General features: G+C 40.4%; 1 protein-coding gene across 4 annotated transcripts in view; it reads left to right on the top strand.

The window, feature by feature from the left end:
- MPP7 (MAGUK p55 scaffold protein 7) overlaps nt 1-21,760 on the top strand; it is a 281,426-nt gene that overhangs the window by 168,636 nt on the left and 91,030 nt on the right. For all 4 annotated transcript variants that reach the window (XM_067542555.1, XM_067542556.1, XM_067542558.1 and 1 more), the window contains one exon: nt 15,493-15,624. In XM_067542555.1, the coding sequence (XP_067398656.1) occupies nt 15,493-15,624 (132 nt within the window). The remainder of the gene's footprint in view (nt 1-15,492; nt 15,625-21,760) is intronic.

Genomic DNA, 21,760 nt, shown 5'->3' with positions numbered 1-21,760 from the left:
AACGTGGGTGATGGTGGGATTGGGCTTCTCCTCAGATCTTGTTGCTTCCTGCCATGGCTAAGTTAAGGAACATGCATTATTGGCCTGTATCTAGGACTACAGTTCCTTTCATCATGTGATTACAATGGAATTCTCAGCTGCTTCTTCGAGTGATGTCCCAGTGGGTGCTCCACTTCAGGTGTTGGTGTGTCCCTGTGCCATCAATCAGAGAATTTAAGCAGCAGTGTCGATCTGGCTTGTGCATGAGCTGTGGGTTGTCTTGCAGTGCAGTTAGCGCCTCATCTATCGTGCGCGTGCCCCATCCCCATCTCCTCAGTTTTTTCTTAACTGTCCTTGGCCTGAGACAGAGCTACGTAGTGGTATCCCAACGTCTGTGACAACCTAGAAAAAGTAGCAGAAATAGTTAAGTTTCATAGTATAGTTAGTAATAACTAAGTTAATCTTCATTAATCTTAGCTAGTTAGTTAAAACAAAAAATATGTTTTTCTTTCCTCAGGGTGGGAGACACTCAGCCCACTCACCAATGCCTGGTTTCCCAGGTTTTAAAGATGTGGGTCCTGTTGAGATGCTTTCCCCATCTCAGGTGGTCATTCCCTCTGTGTCTGCTGCCTTGGTGAGTCACACATCTCCCAGAAGTGTACTCACTTCCGCAGTTTGAAGGCCAGAGTTAGGCAGGATCAAGACCTCTGTCTGAAGCTCATCTTGATGGAGAAATCTCTCTAACTGGCCTCTGACCCAGGGCAACAGACTCTCTTTACGGGGTTATCCCTCAATACATCACCCTCACCTGAGGACAAGGCTTAATCCTCAAAAAGATTGAAGACAAGAGCTACGACTTCACTGCAGAGAGAACTGCCTAAAAAGAAACGGTCTCCTGGAGGTCATTGTCCTCGGTGCCAACCACTCGGTAGGTAAGCACCTTTGAGGCATCAGGCACTGTCTGCACCGGGACCTTTGCTGAGCCCCACCGTAAAGACAAGGAGTTGAAGCACATATCTAAACTTGCCAACTCCTCTACGGCACTGAAAATGCCAGTGAAAAATATGGCGCTGAGGCCCTCATCAGTGCCAACAACTTCCTCTGCACCAATAGACATGGCACCGTCCGCTCCAAGCAAGTCAGATCACAAACCACCGGCGCCGTCCACGGTACCGTCAAAAACACGGACATTGGTACCAGTGCACCAAAACCGATGGCGCCATGCCAGTTTTGACACCACAAAGACATCACAATATCCTCAGTACTGCACTTGCTGCTCTTTGGCACTAATGGCTCCCCGGAGAATATGTCACTGGAACAATCAACCTTGTACACTTCCCCATTCTTGAGCAATGAGGATGATGAAAAAGAAGAGGGTGCCTTCTCCTCACACCACTCTTCACATATTGAACTCAGATCACCATTGGGACCCACGAAATCAAGGGCCCAATACAGGTGAGATATACAATGGTGGTACAGACAGCCATGGCTGTGCCCATCCATGCCTTTCCCCATGCAGTGACCACCCTGGGACTCATAGGCAGCATACAGGGCACATTACAACCGACCTCTAACCCCACTTAGAGGTGAGATAAGATCAGCACCACCATCCCCCCCCACCAGAGACCACTGAAGTCCATGAGGAAACGGGGGTTGAGAGGGAAGAGGGCACAGAACAGAACACGACACCACCTGCGCATAACTCCTCATTGTCACCAGACGAGGCCATAATGCCCCCACTCCCACCTCTGCTGATGATTTTAAGCAGTTCCAAGAACTGTTTAAAAGGGTGGCGCAGAGTCAGGAGATCCCACTTGAGGAAGTGTCTGACACACAAACTTTTACAGATTCTCCAGACCTCTTCAACCTCAAAAATTGTGCTACCTATATATGATGCCCTGATGGAGGCAGCAGAGATTGTTTGGCAAACACTAGCTACTGCCCTGCTGACATGTAAGAGGGTGGACAGGAAGTGCTATGTGCCAGCCAAGGGTATGGATTTCCTTTTTTCTCAACCCCACTGCCCCCACCCAATTCCCTAGTAGCGGAGGCCACAAACCAACATGGCAAACAACCACAGTATAGAACCACTCTGCAGGATGAAGAGTGGAAGAGGCTCGACCTCTTTAGACAAAAAGTCTACTCTTTGCGACCTTACAATTCCGTGTGGCAAACTAAAGTGTGCTCCTAGCCAAATCTGATCATGACAACTATGGCAAACTGTATGACTTTATTAATGACCTTCCAGAAGAGAGACAGGAACAGTTCAAATCTTTAATAAATGAGGGACAACTTGTTGCCAGAACGGTGCTACAAGCATCCCTTGAGGTGGCAGACACAGCGGCAAGAACAGCCATTGTAATGCGCAGGGCATCCTGATTACAATCATCAGGCATTCTGAAGGACCTCCAACTAAAGGTGGAAGATCTTCCCTTTGACAGGGAAAAACTCTTCTCCACCAAAGCCGACGAGATCCTCCATTTTATGAAAGATTCCTGGGCGATCCTTCATACTCTCGGGATATATACACCTGCAACAAAATGGAGATGATACCAACACAGCAGGGACACCTCATTCCTACGTCAACAATGACATTACGATCCTCAGAGGCAAAGACAGAGACCTCAGAGAGGTAGAGCACCTCAGATCTAGTCATCTGTCACAATCCACACTGGCCAAACAACAAATTTGGTTGAGGGCCTGAATGACCTCCCTCAGCTGATAGCCCAATCATATGATCTCTAGGACCCATCTGTCCATGGTAATTGATGCCCAGGCATGATAAAAAGGACATAATTGGTGGCCAAAGACCTGGCTGGTAATCGATATTCATGCTATTTCATTCCCTTCACTTCAGTACCACCCACCTAACCTCCCTCCCTGTCTCTCTTCAGGGACCAGTCTTATGAGTACCTCCTGCAACACGAAGTAAACCACCTTCTACAGTTAGGTGACATGGAGCCAGTATCTCCACAACACAGAGGGAAGGGCTTTTACTCCCATTACTTCTTAACACAGAAGAAAAGGGAAGGATGGAGACCCATTCTAGATCTCAAAAATCTCAACAAGTTTGTGCGAGCCCAAAGATTCAAGATGGTCACTCTGGCCATGATAATTCCAGTGCTGGAACAGGGGGAGTGGTTTTCAGCCCTTGGACCTGCAAGATGCTTGCTTCAACATCACGATACATCCTGCTCTCAGAAGATTCCTTTGCTTCACACTAGACACGGACAATTATCAGTACAGAGTCCTACCATTCAGCCTTTCCACAGCGCTGAGTGTTCTCCAAGACCCTTGTGATAGTAGCTGCACACATACATGACAAGAGATAATAGTATTTCCATATCTCAACGACTGTCTACTAAGAGGCCCCACTCAATCAGAGGCAATCGACATTACTCAAAAGACTATCAGTCTCTTTCAGAATGAAGGGTTACAGATAAAAGAACAAAAATCAACCCTAACTCCCATGATTGGACTTCATCCAGAGCACACCTTGACTCCATAGAGGCCAGAGCATCACTACCAATGAACAGATTCTTGACATTGACAAACCTCATTTCGATAGCCACAGACAATCCGTGCATAATGAGCTGTACCTGTCTACAGCTACTAGGACATATGGTGGCTATCACTTACATAGTAAGACACGGGCCACTGTACATACACCATCTACAGAGCTAGCTATGTTCTGTGTACATACTGAACAAGCACAACTTGAACAGAATCCTGACAATGCCCAAAGATCAAAGAGTCTCTAAGTTTGTGGACACAGCCATAAAATGTATGCATGAGGAGCCCCTTCCACTAGGAACAATCATTCATATTGATTACAACAGACGCCTCCTTAATAAGCTGGGCTTCTTACCCACAACCTCACAACATTCAAGGGCAATGGTCTTCTGTGGAGACACAGCTACATATCAATCTACTTGAACTACATTGTGTGGTTCACAATGCATGCCTCCACTTCCTCCCACTCATAAAGAACAAAATAGTATGCATGATGACCGACAACATCACCTGCATGTTCTACATAGATCAACTGTGCACCAAAGCCATGAGACTGTGGAACTGGGGCATACACCACAACATAAACATCTCAGCCTCCTACTTCCCCAGCTGTCAGAACATGACAGCAGGTACACTGAGCAGATAATTTTCCCATGATCATGAATGGGAACTAAACAAGACAGTCCTACAATCCATATTCCAACAATGAGATTTCACATCCATTGACCTGTTCACGACAGCACAAAATCAAAAATGCCCATACTTCTTCTTGAGAGCAGGCCTGGGACCCTGATCACTAGGGGACGCCTTTCTTCTCAAATGGGAAGCAACATTCCCCTACACATTTCCACCGATCCCCTTACTGTTGAGAGTGATACACAAGATACGCCTTGACAAGGCCAGAGTCATACTGCTAGCTTTGATGTGGCCCAGACAAACTTGGTACTCTTACCTGATGCGGATGGCAATCTGTGCTCCACAACATCTTCCTCTTCAGAGGGACCTCCTATCACAGGATGAGAGTCGGATTCTTGACCCGACTCTGGAGAGAGTCCACCTGAAGGCATGGCTCCTACATGGTTCCACCACGATGAATTAGCTTGTTCGGAACAGGTTGAATATGTATTACTAAACAGCAGGAGGTCAACCACCCATAAGACCTACCTTCAAAAATGGAGGAGATTCCACTTATGGTGTCAAAACAAGCACATTAATGCACTTTCTGCACCCCTCCCATTAGTGCCGAACTATATACTGGAGCTAGAGACCTCAGGACTATCCACAAGTTCCATTAAAGTATACGTTGCAGCTATTAACGCATTTCGCCATAACTTCACTGGGGCATCACTGTTCGCACACCCCAGTAACAAGCACTTCCATACTGGTATACAGAATATTTACCCAATAGTACGCGATCCCACGCCAACATGGGACTTGAACTTGGTATTAAGATGCCGCACCGATCCTGCATTCGAATCGCTAGCTACGTTTTCTCTAATATATCTATCAATGAAAGTGTTCCTGGTTGCTATTACATTTGCACAGTAAGTAAGCAAGATAGGAGCCCTCATGTTCCACCCTCCGTATACCATATTTTTAGGAATAAGATCACCCTGAGATCTCACCTGAAATTTGTGCCCAAAATAGCATCATCTTTTCACCTAAACCAACCGATTAATCTCTCTACATTCCATCCCAAACCACATGGGAGCACGCAAGACCGTATTCTACATACTCTAGACGTCCATCAAGCAGTAACATCCTACTTGGACAGAGCTAAGACTTTCTGGAAATCTTAGTCTCCACGACAGAATGCTCTAAACGTTCTACTATATCCACAAAGAGACCACCCAAATGGATCTCTAGCTGTCTCCGCCTGTGTTACCAACAGAAGAAAATACAACCCCCATTGGGAATCAGAATTCATTCTCTGAGATCGCTAGGAACTGCAGTTGCCTTTCTGCCTTTCCATGAGTGCCTTTTTGCCACTCATGGACATATGTAGAGCTGCAACCTGGGCCTCTGAACACACACTCACAAAACATTACATGATCATTCAGGGCTCAGGTTTGGATACAGTGTTAGCTTCACAGTGCTATCTTCAATCACTCAATGAACTCCAAAGTACCTTCCATCCACAGTGGGGCACTGCTCTACAATCACCTGAAGTGGAGCACCCACAGGGACATCACTTGAATAGGAAGAGGTTACTTACCCTGTGCAGTAACAGGTTCTTCAAGATGTGTGTCTCTTATGAGTGCACTATTACCTTCAGTTCCTTCTCTACTGTAGAGTACCTATGGTAGAGAAGGAACTGATGGGGTTGGATCACATGCATGATAAATGAGGTACCAATGGTACCACGAGACAATTACTACACATGTGCAACCCAGATGGACACTGCTGCTTAATACTCCAATCGACGGTGCAGGGACGCACCAACACCTGAAGTGGAGCACCTTCAGGGACACACATCTCAAAGAACCTCAGTTAATGCACAGGGTGAGTAACCTTCTCTTTCATTTTTAAAATAATGTAATGTGTCTGCTGGGTACATACTGTGTTAACTTCCAGTGCTACAGCTAGCTATGAGAGGGCTTCATAATTCCTCCAACACAAGAAAGAGAAGTACAACCAGATATTAGAGAGAGTCTGGCGCAGGAGGGAGCCAGAGACTGTGTGTAAGCAGGAGCTTGGGAGCTGGCTATGGAGGGTAGGCTGGATAGCAGGTAGCTTGAGATCTTGGCCTGGAGAGCTAAGACTGGGAGGGCCTGAGAGCATGGCGAGTATGCACTGTTGCCAGAAGGGTGCCACCAGTAACTGCAGCAGATAACCAGGAGTGGTCTACAGACAGGAGGACTGTGAAGATGGTCTTGAATAAGAGTACAGATGATGGTCAAAAGGACTGAACCCTGGTTGGGTGATTCTCAGGCCACCAGAAAAGAGTGCTCTAGAGTGAGTATCCTTGGCACTAGCCCTGAGGAGCCAAACATTTGTGCCCTTTTATTGGTCTGCCTTTAGAGGGTATATTAGAAGCTGTTGAGTTTATCACTTCTCCTGTGTTGTAATTAAAACAAGTCTGCCTACCCTGTTTGCAGCTTATTTCTGGTTGTCTTAGTAAAGAAATATCTGTTATTTGAAGTGCCAGTGATCTAAGGAACCCACCTAGAACTAGAGCTTGAAGAGCCTAGTGACTGAAGAGCCTATAGCACTTGCTTCTGAGCATGTTGTATACTTATTATGTTACTAGGAGCTGGCCTACCACAACTCTCACTGTGACACCCTGCAGAGGGCTTGGTTACAATAAGTTTGTAGCCCTTAAAGTTGCAAAGATATACTTGAAAATGTGACCCAGGTATACAGATGCATTGATGTCTGTCTGAGTCTGCAGACAGGGTGAAATAATCGCTCTGAGAAATGTGAACTTGTCCATTCACCTTAAGGAGGTGATTCTACATCTAGCACTAATGAGGAGCCATGTCGGTACTACCACAAATGAGGACTGTGTATCAAGAGTAGAGTGCAGCATTCCTGGCTCACCCGCCTAAGAAGATACACCTAAGTATTGGGGGACCCCCTGCACCTATCTCTGCCTCTCTAGAGAATGGAGCCCCTGACTACCAGTCTTTCTGGGAGGAGAAGGGGACTCCCTGCCACTACCACTCCAAGTAAGGGGTGGGATTTCAGGCAGGGCCATGGAGTTGAAGCTATGACAGGTCCCATGTTGTTGTTGGCTTTGGGCTTTAATCCAAATCTCCTTCTTATGCTACTTTACCACTCTTTCTGCAAACACCACTCTATCTAGCTCTTCTCTCATCTTCCTCACCATGTAGTTGTCATCTATTCTGCCCTGACCATCATCCTCTGAGTTCTGACTTCCAAATCTTTCCCTCTTTACCTATACTGCCATCTCCCTTTTTTCTTCACCTGCGTTAACTCAGTTGTGTTGTGTACTCTTTTTTGAACTCTTCTTCAGCTCCATCCTGGATCCCCTCTTATTTGACTTCCTTTCTCTTTACTCCACCAGAATTGTTCTCAAGTTTTCTAAGTCAGTCTTCCCCTGACCAGATCTCAGGGTCTGTACTTCATCATCATTTTCCTCAATGTCTCTGCAGTTTTGACTCTGATCATGCAATTCTAGAAGTCTTGTCCTTGCTTGGTTTGTGTGACTCAGGCCTCTTGTGTTTCCCCTTTTCTCCCTTTGATTGCTCCCTTCAGTGTCTCTTTTGGTGGGTTCATCTTCCCAGTCTCGCAAGATGCTATCTTTGGTCTTTTCTTCTTTTTCCTTTACAACCTCTGTCTGGATGACCTCATCAGCTCAATTTTAACTTTATACAGATGACTCACAAGTCTATACAAACCTGAGTTGTCTCCTTCCATCCAGCCTCGCATTTTGACTTATCTCTCAGATCTCTCCTCCTGGATATCTCTGCTCCAGTGAAAGTTTGACATGGTCAAAACTCTGTAGAGATGTGTACAGACAGCCAAAATTGTCATCCAGATTTCAGTTGTCTCATTTTAATTATTGTAACAATGCAAATTAAAGGGCTATTTTTGTTTGTTTCTCGAGACTTCTGTTTGTTCTTTTATTTAGCTCTTAATGTTTTCTATTTTCCAGAATGCGCCAGTGTTAGGGAACTACACTGCAAAACATTTCTCCAGTGTAAAGTTCAAATTGAAGCTTAAATTGAAGAATATTTTTGAATAAGGGGAAAAAGCTAAAAACGATTTTAGAAGGCACTGCATTCAAAAAGCAGCAATGAGGTGTTTTAGACTTTCTTATTCCAAGTGCCAGTCATAAAATTTAAATGGTAAAATTATCATTGACAGCTTTAATATAAAAAATACCGCACTCGTTTCTAGACATTTTGAAGAATTTTTAAAAGTATTCATTTTCAGCTAGATCATGTCTAAGAATTTAGCTGAACATCAATATTTATATTTAGGTACTGTAGGAATTTGAATCATACCTTCTTTGAGTTCTAAATATCGACCATGTTTACATTAGGGAATCATAAGCATAAAACTTAGCTACAACGAAATCTTTTTGCCAGAGGTGCCTAGGTGTACATGATCTGGGTGGCTCTGAAGAGTTGTTTAAAAAGTTCTCAGAATTTCTAGCAGCTTCCTGTGGTGGATATGAACATCAGGGTATACTACAATGATTAATCTCTCTGTTAGTTCCTTTTAAAGCGTTGTAAAAAGTAAAACTAAGTGTGGTCAGTTTGCATTAGGTAGATCTTACCTAGGGATTTTGTTCATAATAGCTTCCTGACCTCTTGGCCCTCATGTTAGTGTGCTTTTAAAGAAGTCCCAAACTTTTATGTCATGTTCAATATGTTTATTTTTATAAACATTTCTTGTGATGAGTATATTTGAAATTAAATATAAGTACAAACCATAAAGAAGTTGTTGCAGAAATGTTTCTGTACTAGGTAATTTTTCTCATATATATTTTAACTATGAAAAGATTCTCTTGAGGAGCTATACTACATGTCCTTTTTAAACAAACAAAAAAAAAGACATTGTTTACTTGTAGTTGATAGCGTTTTCTCTAGATTTACACTTATTCGCCTTTCCTCTTTTCTTTGAGAAATTAATGGATTTGTAGATGGTTGAATAACTTAAGTAAAAACAATAACTTTAAACTGCACTTCTGGACATCAGTACCTGTTCAAGCCAATGACATGTCTGATGATAAAAGATGCTTTATACGCAGAATTACTGAAACCAATATTTTTAAAAAAGGAGAAATTGGAAACTGCAATCTTACTGGAGTTCTTTAAAATACAGTTGTCTACATTGATAAAGATTTTTTTTTGTCAAATGCTTGGTATTATTTTTATCTAACACTCAAGATGAAGACATTAATCAAGAGCAAGAATGGACAGGTATGTTGTGTGCTTTTCAGAGAAGTTGTAAAAGAAGCTTCTATCATCCCATATCATATTTGTTTGTCACATATTGCATGTTCAGTGTAACATGACTTTTCTATCTGTCTTTTGTCACTGTGTTTCCTTTACCATTCTATTCTACCTTCACATTAGTTACTATGGAAAAATTAATAATCATAGTGTTGGTTCCGTCTAACAGTCTTGCTCCATGGTTTAGCTAGACTGCATGGCCAATAGTCTGATCTCACAGAGTTTCAGCAGGGAAATATCCAGTTGACACTATGACATAGTTCTCTTTAGAATTCGGGGGAATGTGTTTGTTTCATTATCAGAGGTGTTTAATTTTGAACATATTTAACTTGTTGCCTTTTAGTATAGGTATGGTACTTCAGATTATTTTAATGTCTTTTTTCATTTGTTTTCTCTCTCTGCCTGAATATTTTTTTAAGCTGAAATATAGAACCTCACTGAATTGGACCCATGAATGAATGTGCTCTTGATTATGTGAAAAAATGTTGTTAGAGAACACTAGTTTGAAAAGTGTTTTAACTTTATACAGTATGGTTAAAACAAATCAAACCCTTATTTTGTTTTAATATTTCATTTGATAACTTACATGCATCTCTAGATACAGTCATATATAATTGTATGATATTTGTATGTGCAATTCTTCATGGCACATCTTTCAAATGAGAACCATAATTGATAGCATGGGGCCACAGCTCATGTCATTAAAAACAGAATTGATCTTTTAGGGCTGGTCACTTGTTTCTGAATGCTTAATTGCTCTGTGCTGGTGAGCTAAGGTAAACAAGGAGACTTGGTATAAAAAGTCACTTGGTAGGCAAACTTGAGAGCCATGAACAGAAGCAGCTAAAAGGATAGTGTGAGCTGGTATGTTTTAATGTAACAGTGCCCCGTTGAATCAGACCGAGCACTGCACAGAGTGCTCGATCTGGTGGGGCGGTCAGTCAGCTCCTCTTGCCTGAGTCCCTGTGGGAGGCCATTCTGGGCTATAAAGCGTGGTAGTCTCAGTCCTGCTGGGATTTGTGGGTTTCCCCATATAAATTGGTAGGATTAGCAGGTCCTCAGGGTATCTAAAAACCCCTTTGGTTCTTAAGTCTCTGAGGGAATCAGTAGGAGACCCAGCCCCACCCACCTCACTAGGTTCCAACCCAGGGCCCTAAAATCAGGCAGGCAGAATCAAGCCTCAGCGGTGACTCCTGCTGTGCCCTTAGCACCTTCCTACTCCCTTGATTCTGTAGGCTTCTTCAGCCTGGAGAGATGGTCATCCCTTCTCTGGGATGTTGTCTCTGGGTGACTTCTCACCAGCTTGCTGGAAGGACTTGCCTTCTCCAGCCTGCTTGTTCCTCTGGCAGCCATCCCACCCTGTATTTTTCAGCTCTTTTATTCTCCCAGTGCTGTGAGGATTCCAATCAGTGCTGGCTGGTGGTTACTGCATTAACTCCTTGGTTGCCTGGTCAGTATGGGGTCTATAAAGGGGTGATAGTTTTGCAGGGAGTTGAAAGAGGGAGTGTGAAAGGCCTTCCTATTAGGCACAGCCTTATGTTCAATTCCACAATGGCCAGCAATGGAACAGTGGTTGTGCCCTGCAGCAGATGTGCCATGTTTTCTTTCCAGCTTGAAGCCAGAAGGAACTTCCTGTGTATGAAGTGCAAATTGATGGCAGTACTGGAAGAAAATGTTCTTATATTAGAAGGGCAAGTAGAGACACTATGTAGAATCGGAGAAGCTGAGGTGTTCCTGGACAACCAGGTTGGGAAACATCAATACCCCAGACTGAAGGAAAAATAGAGCTATCCACTAGGAAGCCAGAGAGAGAGGGCAAATGAGAAAGAAGGCTTAGCAGTTAATAACCACCAGAGGCAAGAAGATGAGGTGTCATTCTACACTTCTGGAGGCAGATGAGAATGGGCAGGCTCTGGCCACCAGAAAAAAGAGGACCAGGAAGAATTCCACACCTCTAGAACTTTCCAATCAATAGTAGGTCCTCAAAATGGAAATAGTGGAAGATCTCTCTCAAGATCCATCAGGATCTTGAATGGAAGAGGGAACTAGGATGGAACTTGAATGGAAGAGGGAACACTAGGGAACAGGATGATCGGCTCCTTAAGTACCTATCTATAATGTGTAGGAAAAAGATGTGTAATAACAGGGGACTTCAATTTGAGTGACATGCTGGAGCTCTCATGCTGTTAGTACTAAAACATCCATGGAATTTCTAAATAGTATAGATAACAATTTCCTAACTAAAAAAATGTTGCATCCAACATGGGGGAATTCTGTATTAGACCACATCTTGTTAGAGGAATTGACCACAGAACTAAACATTAGTGGTAGCTTAACTACAAGTGATTATGACTTGATAGTAATGAATATAAATCAGAATCTAGGAATTGTGACAAATTGATAAGGGAAGCAAAGGGGCACACAGAAAAATAGATGGCCAGCCGAATTAAGGGGAATATTAAAGAGTTTAAGTATATTAGGCACACAAAAGAATCCTGACAACGTATTGGTCCATTACTAGAAGGAAATGGTAAAATTATCAATAATAATGCAGAACAGGGAAATATGTTCAATAAATATTTCTGTTCTGTATTTGGGGGGAGAAGCAGATAATGTGGTCATGTCATATGATAACACGCTTTCCATTCCACTAGTAAGAGTTCTTGATTAATAAAGTTCTATATCAGCTCCTACGTTGTCTTGCCTGAGATCAATGTCAGACTGACAAGCTTGTAATTACCTGAATCATCACATTTACCTTTTTTAAATATTGAGAAAACATTGTCTTTCTTCTAGTTTTCTGGAACTTCCCGATTGAAAATCAACATTAACAATTTAGCAAGCTCCTGAGCCAGCTCTTTTGAACTCTTAGGAAATTCTTTATTGTCCTTACCTCTGCTTGCTATAGATTTATGTATTCATCTAGGAACAAAGAATGTAGGCCATCTTACAGAATGGGGGATTCTATCCTGGAAAGCCGTAACTTTGAAAAGGATTTGGGGGTTGTGATAGGTAATCAGCTGCACACAAGCTCCCAGTGTGACGCTGTGGCCAAAAGAGCTAATGCTCTTGGATGTATAACCAGAGGAATCTCAAGTAGGAGAAGAAAGGTTTGTTTACTTCTATATTTAGTACTGATAGGACCTGTACTTGGAATACTGTGTCCAGTTCTGGTATCCACAATTCAAGAAGGATGCTGATAAATTGGAGAGCTTCAGAGAAGAGCCATGAGAATGATTAAAGGATTAGAAAAGATGCCTTTTAGTGATAGGTACAAGAGCTTGATCTATTTAACTTATCAAAGAGAAGATTATGCGATGACTTGAGCACAGTCCTTTTGGGGTGGGAGGGGAGGGGGAGAGTTTAATAGTGGGCTCTTCAGTTTAGCGAAGAAAGGTATAACAAGATGCAATGGCTGGAAATTGAAGCTAGACAAAATCAGACTGGAAATGAGGCATACATTTTTAACAATGAGATTAATTTACCATTGGAACAATTTATCATGGGTTGTGGTGGATTTTTTACTGACAATTTTTTAATCAAGATTGGATTTTTTTTATATATATGTCCTAGTTCATGAGGACTTATATGGAGGCGTTTGTGGCCTATGTTATACAGGAATTCAGATTAGATGATCACAAAGATTCCATCTGGCCTTGACATGAAACTATGTATTAAGGATTTGTTTAAAAAAACATGGAATCCATGTCATCCCTGACAAAATACAGCTTGAAGTCAAAGTAGATTATAAACATGAAAGAGGTAATTACATACTTTGTCTAACATTACCCATGTCCCCTTAAATTATCGGAGAACTGATATCAGGCAAATTCACAGGGTTCTTTTATTGTTTTATAAGAGTTACGGATTTCCTGTTAACTCTTTCCTAAATGTAAGTTCCCTTCACTTCCTCTTCAGGTTGTCACATATTTACTGAATGTAATATTAGAGTAATTGAGCAAATGTTTTCAGATAACTATCCACAATGTGCAGCAGCAGTCAGAAAAGCTAACAGTGTTAAGACCCACTAGGAAAGATATGTATAATAAGACAGTATGTATCATAATGCCACTATATAAATCCATGCTGGCCCACCCCTTGTATACTGTGTGCAGTTCAGATTGTCCCTTTCTTAAAAAAAAAAAAAATTAGAATTGGAAAAGGTGCAGAGAAGGGTGAAAAATGATTAAGGGTATGGAACAGCTTCCATGTAAGGAGGGATTAAAAAGACGGACTGTTCTGTTTGGAAAAGAGATGTATAACGGGGGATATGATAGAAGTCTATAAAATCATGAATGGTGTGGAGAAAGTGAATAAGGAACCCTTTACATAACACATGTCAGGGATCACCCAATGAAATCAGCAGGGGCAGGTTTAACACTAACATAAGAAAGTACTTCACGCAATGCACAATCAACTTGTGTAACTGATTGCCAGGAGATGTTGTGAAGGCCAAAAGTATAACTGGGTTCAAAAAAGAAATTAGATATGTTCTTGGAGAATAAGTCAGCAAATGGCTATTAGCCAAGATTGGTCAGAGATGCATCCCCATGATCTGTATGTCCCTAAGCCTCTGACTGCAAGATGCTGGGACTGGACGATGGGACAAATCACTCAATAATTGCCCTGTTCTGTTCATTTTTTCTGAAACGTTTGGCATCAACCACTGTAGGAAGACAGGATACTGGGCTCAATGGACCATTAGTCTGAGCTAGTGTGACGGTTCTTATGCACCCATAAAGTGTCATTCTCCTAAATTAGGATTCAGTGCAAAATTTCAACTTTATAGTCCTAATCATTTCAGCACTAGTATGATTTAATTTTTAAAATTGTAGGATTTTTTTTTAAGTGATTGGGAATGTATGTTATTTTCAGCCTAATCTTTCTTAAAAACAATTCAGTTTTTTTGGCTAAAACGTTGCAAATAGAAAATCATCTTTGAGTACAAAAATGTTAAGTTAAAATGTGAAACACTTAGAAAGTTATAAGCAACTAAAAATAGATCATTATAATAAAAATACTTAGGCAGTGATAGTTACAGCTGTTACTATGGTTCCAGCTATAATTTATAGATTTAACTATTCACCAATTTAGAAAGCTGTTAAAAGAATCCTGAAAATTTTTTTGACAGACTTCCTTTAATGTGGTCTTTAATAGTGCTATATCTAAAAAAGGCAGCAAGTTTGGTATAGATTATGGCTGGGATTTTCAAGTTGTCCTAAAGGACACCCATTTCCCATTAACTTGCCAGGATTCAGAAAATCTCAACATGTAAATTTATAATGGATTAATCTTTTGAAGTCTTTGAATCATTTTTGTCAGGAGAGAGAGTAATATATTCTTCTTTGAAAGAATCTGTTATCTGAACTGTGAGCATGAACTGAGGAAGCAATTGTGACCCTCTTACAAGAAGGGAATTTAGTTGATAAGTATCACATACTGATACATGAATAAACCAAACGCTTACAAAGTATGTGTTCCAATTTCAGTAAGTAATTTTGTGAGAGAGTGATTTGTGCTGTTGGAACTGGAATGAAAGGAACGCAAGAACCAGAAGCAAAGAAGTTGCTAATATCTGACTCCCTATTAGAAAGATAGTTCTGTAACAGTTTAGCGCCACACCATTTGACACTCAAGAGCGAAGGGCAGAAATTAATTATCTTGCTTATCTGAACTCATGGCATTCTCTGTTGTGTTTCAAAAACTTCCATGTGACAATAATGGAATGGCACTCCTGAACTTATATGAGGAGAAACAGTAATTTGCCTTCAAGATTTTTTTTTCCAGACTACAACTTTTGTAAGTTTGGAATAAAAGTACTTAAGTGCTCAACATCCCAGTTTATGCTTAAAACACCCTTTCTTCACCACAATGTGTAGCTATATGCATAGTGATCTTAACAAAAGGTATTGGGTTGTTTTATTACTGTTTAACAAGCTATTTAAATGACATAAACAAATAGCAGGCACTCTACATAAATTGTTATGACACTGCAGCAATCAGATTATGAATTGTCCCCTTTTTTATTTTATAGGCTTTTCAGACTAATATTTATGTTGACCATTGTCATTTCCAGGCTTTGCTCTCGGTACATGATACTGTTGCTCAGAAGAGCTATGATCCAGTATTGCCTCCTATGCCTGATGACATTGATGAGGAAGAAGACTCAGTAAAAATAATCAGACTTGTCAAAAACAGGGAACCACTGGTAAGTTACCCTGCCTTTTGTTGCTTTCTTTAATGATGATGAAAATGATTAATATGACTAAATAGTATGAGTATATGAGTAAATAGTCATTTCAAGTTTTTTCAGAACGCTGAGTAATACGTTGGTGAATTCCACCTTTATATTATTCAAGTAAGTCAAATGGGTGAGCTTCATGTCAATATTCTTATTTCATGGTTGTTTTAACACCACCTGCAGGTCAGTGTTACTACTTAAATCAATGAAATAGTCATTTTTAATTTTGAACCTGAAGTATGAGCTTGTTTGAAAGAGTGAAGAGGATAGGGAATTCCCAGTGAAATCTTGATCTTTGTCACAAACTGTTCCTGTTAGCATTAATATGGAGAATGTGACCTTTTGGTACATTGAAAAGGGAGCATAAAATACATTTTAAAATATGTGGAATTGAAGTCTGGGCAAACTTAAGTTTTCTGTTGTTGTAGTTTGGATTATGAGCACCAGAAAGTTGATATCTTCATGGGAATATCTGGAAAAATGAAAACTAAACCAACTATGTATTACAGGAATATTAAAATATTGCACTGATTTGCTATAGACAGGGAGTTGACATTATGTAAAATGTAACTAATTACTTTTTTCTCCCTGCTAACCGGCAAGTGCTTTGTTTTAGGTTATGCTAAAGATTTGTTTTAATGGAAAGGAATCTTGAAGAAATAACTGCAGAAGTTACTTTTAGAGACCTGCGATTCTGTATCCAGGATGGTGGGGAGAGAGTGATGCCTAAGTTAGACATACATGGTAGCTTGTCTCAGAGTCAATATCTCAGAAATGCTTTGTCTTGACAGATCTCTGGCGTCATTCAACAAGAAATGAATTTTAGTATTGATTGACTCGGGGGGCCCATGGGTGCATTTAAAAGTTTGACCATATGGAAGGATTTTACTTGGTATTAACATTCTAAACAGTTTTTTCCCCCCCAAATATTTAAATCACATGCCTATTTACAAAGTTTTTCATTTTTATCCCATGAATTCCTTCTGTTAGAGAAGAAACTTACATTAGGACTTAGTGTCAGGAATAATCAAGAGAAGAAAGTGTAAGTACTTCTAATTCTGAGAAGTGTGAAAAATTGAACATGCCATATAAAATGAGTTCAAGTTAAATAACTTATTTTTAGTATTAATGAAAACAATATCATTAACCCATCTGAGTCTATATCAATAGCTTTGAGTCACAGAAGCTTAAAAATATAAAAACTCAAATTTGTGCCATTTTCATGAAGTTTAACATTTAAAACACTTACAAATTGGTTTGGGGCCAGACTTAACATATTAACTTGTAGCAAATTTTAGTTATCAGTAAGTTAATATGGTCTCAAAAATTGTGATTTTATGTTATGATTATTCATGTAAATACCATTTTTATAAAAAAATACAAAGTTTGAAAAAGTAATGCTGGAAGGGAGATGCTTGAAAACTTATGTGAAATGTTTATACAGTACAGTGTATTTTTCAGGAACAAAGTTGCTGTAATTTTTATGCATACCTATCATTTTGGAGAGAGGGAATACACTAACTAGACACTGCAAAGTATCAATGTTCCCTACTGTCTTAGAATTTAGGATTCTTAATGTTGGATTTGTATAAATAAACATATTGCAATGAAAAGGTGATTGACTTGTGCTAATAGGATTGATGGGTAGAAACAAACATGATGGCTAACTAACCAATGAAATAAACTAGTTTTTGAAGCTCTATGGGAATTTAACATTTAAAAGGGACAAATAGACATTAATACAATCTTATCTAAAGCAAAGATTACATTGAAAAGTACATTGAAAAATAGGGATTATATTAAAAATGTGGTTTATTGAAGCATTCATTTTTATACATTGCCTGGTTGCAACATACCTTTATTTAACTCGTAGAGCATGGGAAATAAACCTGAAGACTCTGATCTTCTTTATTAATAACCTGCATTACAAGCCAAACTCACTTTGATTTGTTGTTAATCCTTGAAAAATAAGAGCTTATTTTGTTAATATTCTGGAACCAGCAATATCCAGCAGATGAATGGATGGAGTAGTAACGCTCACCTCTGTGAAAGCAAGTGACATAAAAGTAAACAAAAAAGGGTCTAGCAGCTGGAGAAGTTGCATTAATATTTCAATATTTTTGCATGCTACATGCTACTATACCTTAAAACACATTCTCAGTCTCTGATGTCATGTGGTTCCCAAACTCCTTATTTTCCCTTTAAAAAAATATTTTAAATTGAACTATACTGTTATATCTATGTATGTCCCATTTTGGCCAACTGACTCCTTTGGCAGGCAACACTTAAAATATTTTCCAGACTCCCAAGATCCAACATAATGGTCTTTACTTTTTAAAGCACAGTATGAGGAGCTGCAGTGCACGTGCCACTGAAAATGCTGGGGCTCAACAATTCATAAGAATAATTGTTCTTGCCAGATTATACACATCTCATGAATTAGGCAAGGCTTGCAGTAACATGAGAGAATCTGCTTTTTCAGTATTTCAGCAAAATCAAAAGTACTTATACATTTAAAAACAAATTAATTAAAGTTTGAGGATTTTTTTTTAAGAACTCTATAATGGGCAAAGGTCTGGAGAAGAGTAGGAGAAGCCCTTGTTTTCAAACCACTTTGCCTTTTTATAATGTGCTGTACGTGGGCTATCCTTGAAGACCAGTCACAAGACTCAATTGTGTTCTATGTAGCTGCCTGCTCACTTGGGCCTTGTCTTCCCTGTGAATAAAAGATGTGTTTTTATTGATCAGGACATGCAGTGGAATGAAGACAGATACAGGGGTAGATTTAAGCTGAAGGACACAAATATATTAACACTGAAGTTAGAGGGCTCCCACCATATAACTCATATCTCAGGGTACACTCTTCTCAGCCTGCCCCCAGGACTCAGTTCACTTTTTTGAATCATTTCACCCTCCATCTGCAAGGGAAGTAGAGGGTACCATAAGGGGCAATGTCCTACAAAGACTTCAGGTCTGCCCTTTCTCCATAGGCACAGAGCCCATCAATGAAATCTCCAGTCTCTTTTACTTTTGGGAGCTGGCCCTTTGGCTTTTATCCTTACTGGATGCTGGCCACAAGTTGTGCTGAACTAAAGATTACTACAGATTCCTAACAGTAATTTCTCTTATTTAACCTATCTGTGTTCCATGACGCTGCGAGGAACGCAAAAGAAAAAACCACCAAGCTTTCAACAATTTGTCTCCAATGGAAAAATTCCTTCCTGACTCCAAAACAGGCAATTGGTTGGACCTGCATCATTCTAAAACACCACTACTATGCTAAAACTACAGGGAGGAAGGATGGGGCAACTAATAAAAACAAGAGGCTCCAAAAAGCCTGGGCATAGGCTTAAATTAATGGAGAGGGGAGAAGGGGAGAGCAAGGAGCCAGTCAGCTCCTATTTTCCTCTGGCTGGCCAATGGGAATTGGAGAGCCTCTGGAGGAAATGCAGGCCACCCCTTTATTCCAAAGCATACACCCTTCCTCCTCTGGGATTGTCTACCACACTGCAGGTCTGATCAAGTTTTACAACCAAGGAGATGGGTAGAAGGCAATTGGACTTAGCTAATTCGAGTTAAATAACTAGGTTCCCCATAACTCATGAAATCTACACACTCTCTTGTCTTCACTAGGATTTTACTTAGATTACTTGAGTTAAAAACACACCATTTTTTCATAGCAAAGATGGCGTTGGTGATATTAGTTGCTCAGAGCATATTACACCCATTCTTCAGCAATACAGGCTTCCCATTGTTTCCAGGTGCAATTCAAAATGTTGGCATTGGTCTTTAAGCCAAGGTTCCTGGCTACCTGACCACCTCTTTCCCTAGATGCTGTCACAGTTAAGGCCAGTTGTAGTGATTTTAACAATCCTTAGATTTAAACATCATGGGAGAGATGGCTGGGCATTCTTAGAGGAAGGCCTTGGGTTCTGACTTTCAGTTTCCATTCTGGTTCAATGGAATTCAAGGTTGTCCTCTTTTAGGGTAAGAGGATAAAGCCCCTTCCTTTCATAGCCTTTTGCGTGAGGGGTGGAAGCCAGTGTAGCATGTGGATGGTTGTATTGGAGATGTCTTGCATTTTTATTTGACTTAAGAATGCTTTACTAGATGCATACAAAAGTACAGTCTCACAATTGAGAATGAAGGCTGTATTGGTTAAAAAACTGATTGGTTAAGAGGGGAAATGAAAGCAGCTATAAAAAAATTAAAATATATATGTATATTACAAAAGGAAGAACAAGGAAGTTGTAGTAATGAATATAAATCAGAAGCTAGGAGTGGTAGCAAATTTGGTAAGGGAAGCACAGAGACACAAAGAGAGTTTAGGACACCAGAGTTTAGGACACCAGAGTTTAGGACACCAGAGTTTAGGACAATAAGAGTTTAGGACAATAAGAAGTAGTTTTTAAAGTGTATTAGGAACAAAAAAAAAATTCCTGAAAAAGCATTGGTCCATTACTACATGGAAATGGTAGAATTATCAATAATAATGCAGGAAAGACAGATATGTACAATAAATAGTTCTGGTCTGCATTTGGGGAAAAAGCAAATGATGTAGTCATATCATATGATAACACTTTCCATTCCACTTAATCAGTTGAGTCCCGTATCAGCTGCTCCATTATTTTGCCTGGAATCAATGTCAGACTGACAAGCCTATAATAACATGGGTCTTCGCATTTACACAACATTAGCTTTCTTACAATTTTATGGAACTTCCCTGGTAATCCAAGACTTATTGAAAATCAACAATAACGATCCAGTAAGCTCCTGAGCCAGATCTTTTAAAACTCTTAGGAAACTCCTTATTGTCCTTACCACTGCTTGCCATAGATTTCTCAATGTGTATTCATCTAGGAACAAAGAATGTAGGCCATACTTGCAAGATAGGAGACTCTGTCCTGTGTAACAATAACTTTGAAAAAGATTGGGGTGTTGTGGTGGGTAATCAGCTGAACACAAGCTCCCAGTGTGACACTGTGACCAAAAGGTCTAATGCTCTTGGATGAATAACCAGGGGAATCTTGAGTAGGAGTAGAGAGGTAAGTATATGTCTATATTTGCTACTAGTGTAATCTGAGCTGGAATACTGTAACCAGTTCTGGTATCCACAATTCAAGAAGAAAGCTGATAAATTGGAAAGAGTTCAAAGAAGAGCCATCAGAATGATTACAGGTTTAGACAAGATGCTTGTTAGTGATAGATTCAAGAAGGTCTATCTATTTAGCTTAACAAAGAGAAGGGTAAGGAGTGGCTTGATTGCAGTCTATGTGGGGAACAAATATTTAATATAGTGCGTTCCTCTGTCTAGTGGAGAAAGGTATAACAAGATCCAGTGGCTGGAAGGTGAAGCCAGACAAGTTCAGACTGGAACTGAGGTGTACATTTTTAACAATGAAAGTAATTAAACATTGGACCAATTTGTCTTGGTTCGTAGTGGATTTTTCATCACTGGCAAATTATAATCAAGATTGGATATTTTTTTCAAGATATGGTCCTATTCAAAAGGAATTACTTTGTGGGAGTTTTTGACCTCTGTTATATAGAAGGTCAGACTAGGTGATCACAATGATCCCTTCTGGCTTTGGTGTCTATGAATCTATTGAAAAGAGCACATTACCATTGATTTAATTTTATGGTGGATTGTTGAGGAAGCATATTTATTATTTGAAAACCTTGATGTCACAGTGTGGCTGGCCTCTGAATGAAGTAGGTCCAGCTCCCCTGTGCCAGAACAAGTGCTCCCTATTTGGCCAATTAAAAGGGCGGGGCAGCACCTGTAGCTGTAAAGGGTCAGGGCAACTGGGTGTGAGAGGAAGAGCCATTGAGTCGGAGCAGACTGGTTCAGTCATGGGCAGAAGAGAGGGGCCAGTGGCCTGGAGGAATGGAGGAGATCCCAGAAGGAAGCAGAAGGTGTTCCCTTGGAAAAGGTTGAAGGCAAGGAGAGTAACAAAAGGAATTTACTGGCTGGGGTCTCCAAGCCAGAGAGCCATGACCAGAGGACTAGAGAGAGCTGAAGGCAGAAGGAGATGCAGAGGAAGTTGCCTGCAAGCTGTAAGATGGAGAGCCCAAACCAAGGGCCAGAAATGGTTGAAGGCAG

Source organism: Emydura macquarii, unplaced genomic scaffold (genome assembly GCF_026122565.2).
Source record: "Emydura macquarii macquarii isolate MOO-44397 ecotype Brisbane River unplaced genomic scaffold, CSIRO-AGI_Emac_v2 contig_719, whole genome shotgun sequence".
NCBI lineage: Eukaryota > Metazoa > Chordata > Testudines > Chelidae > Emydura > Emydura macquarii.
The sequence above is the reverse complement of the archived record's forward strand: the minus strand, read 5'-3'. Positions and strand labels throughout refer to the sequence as shown.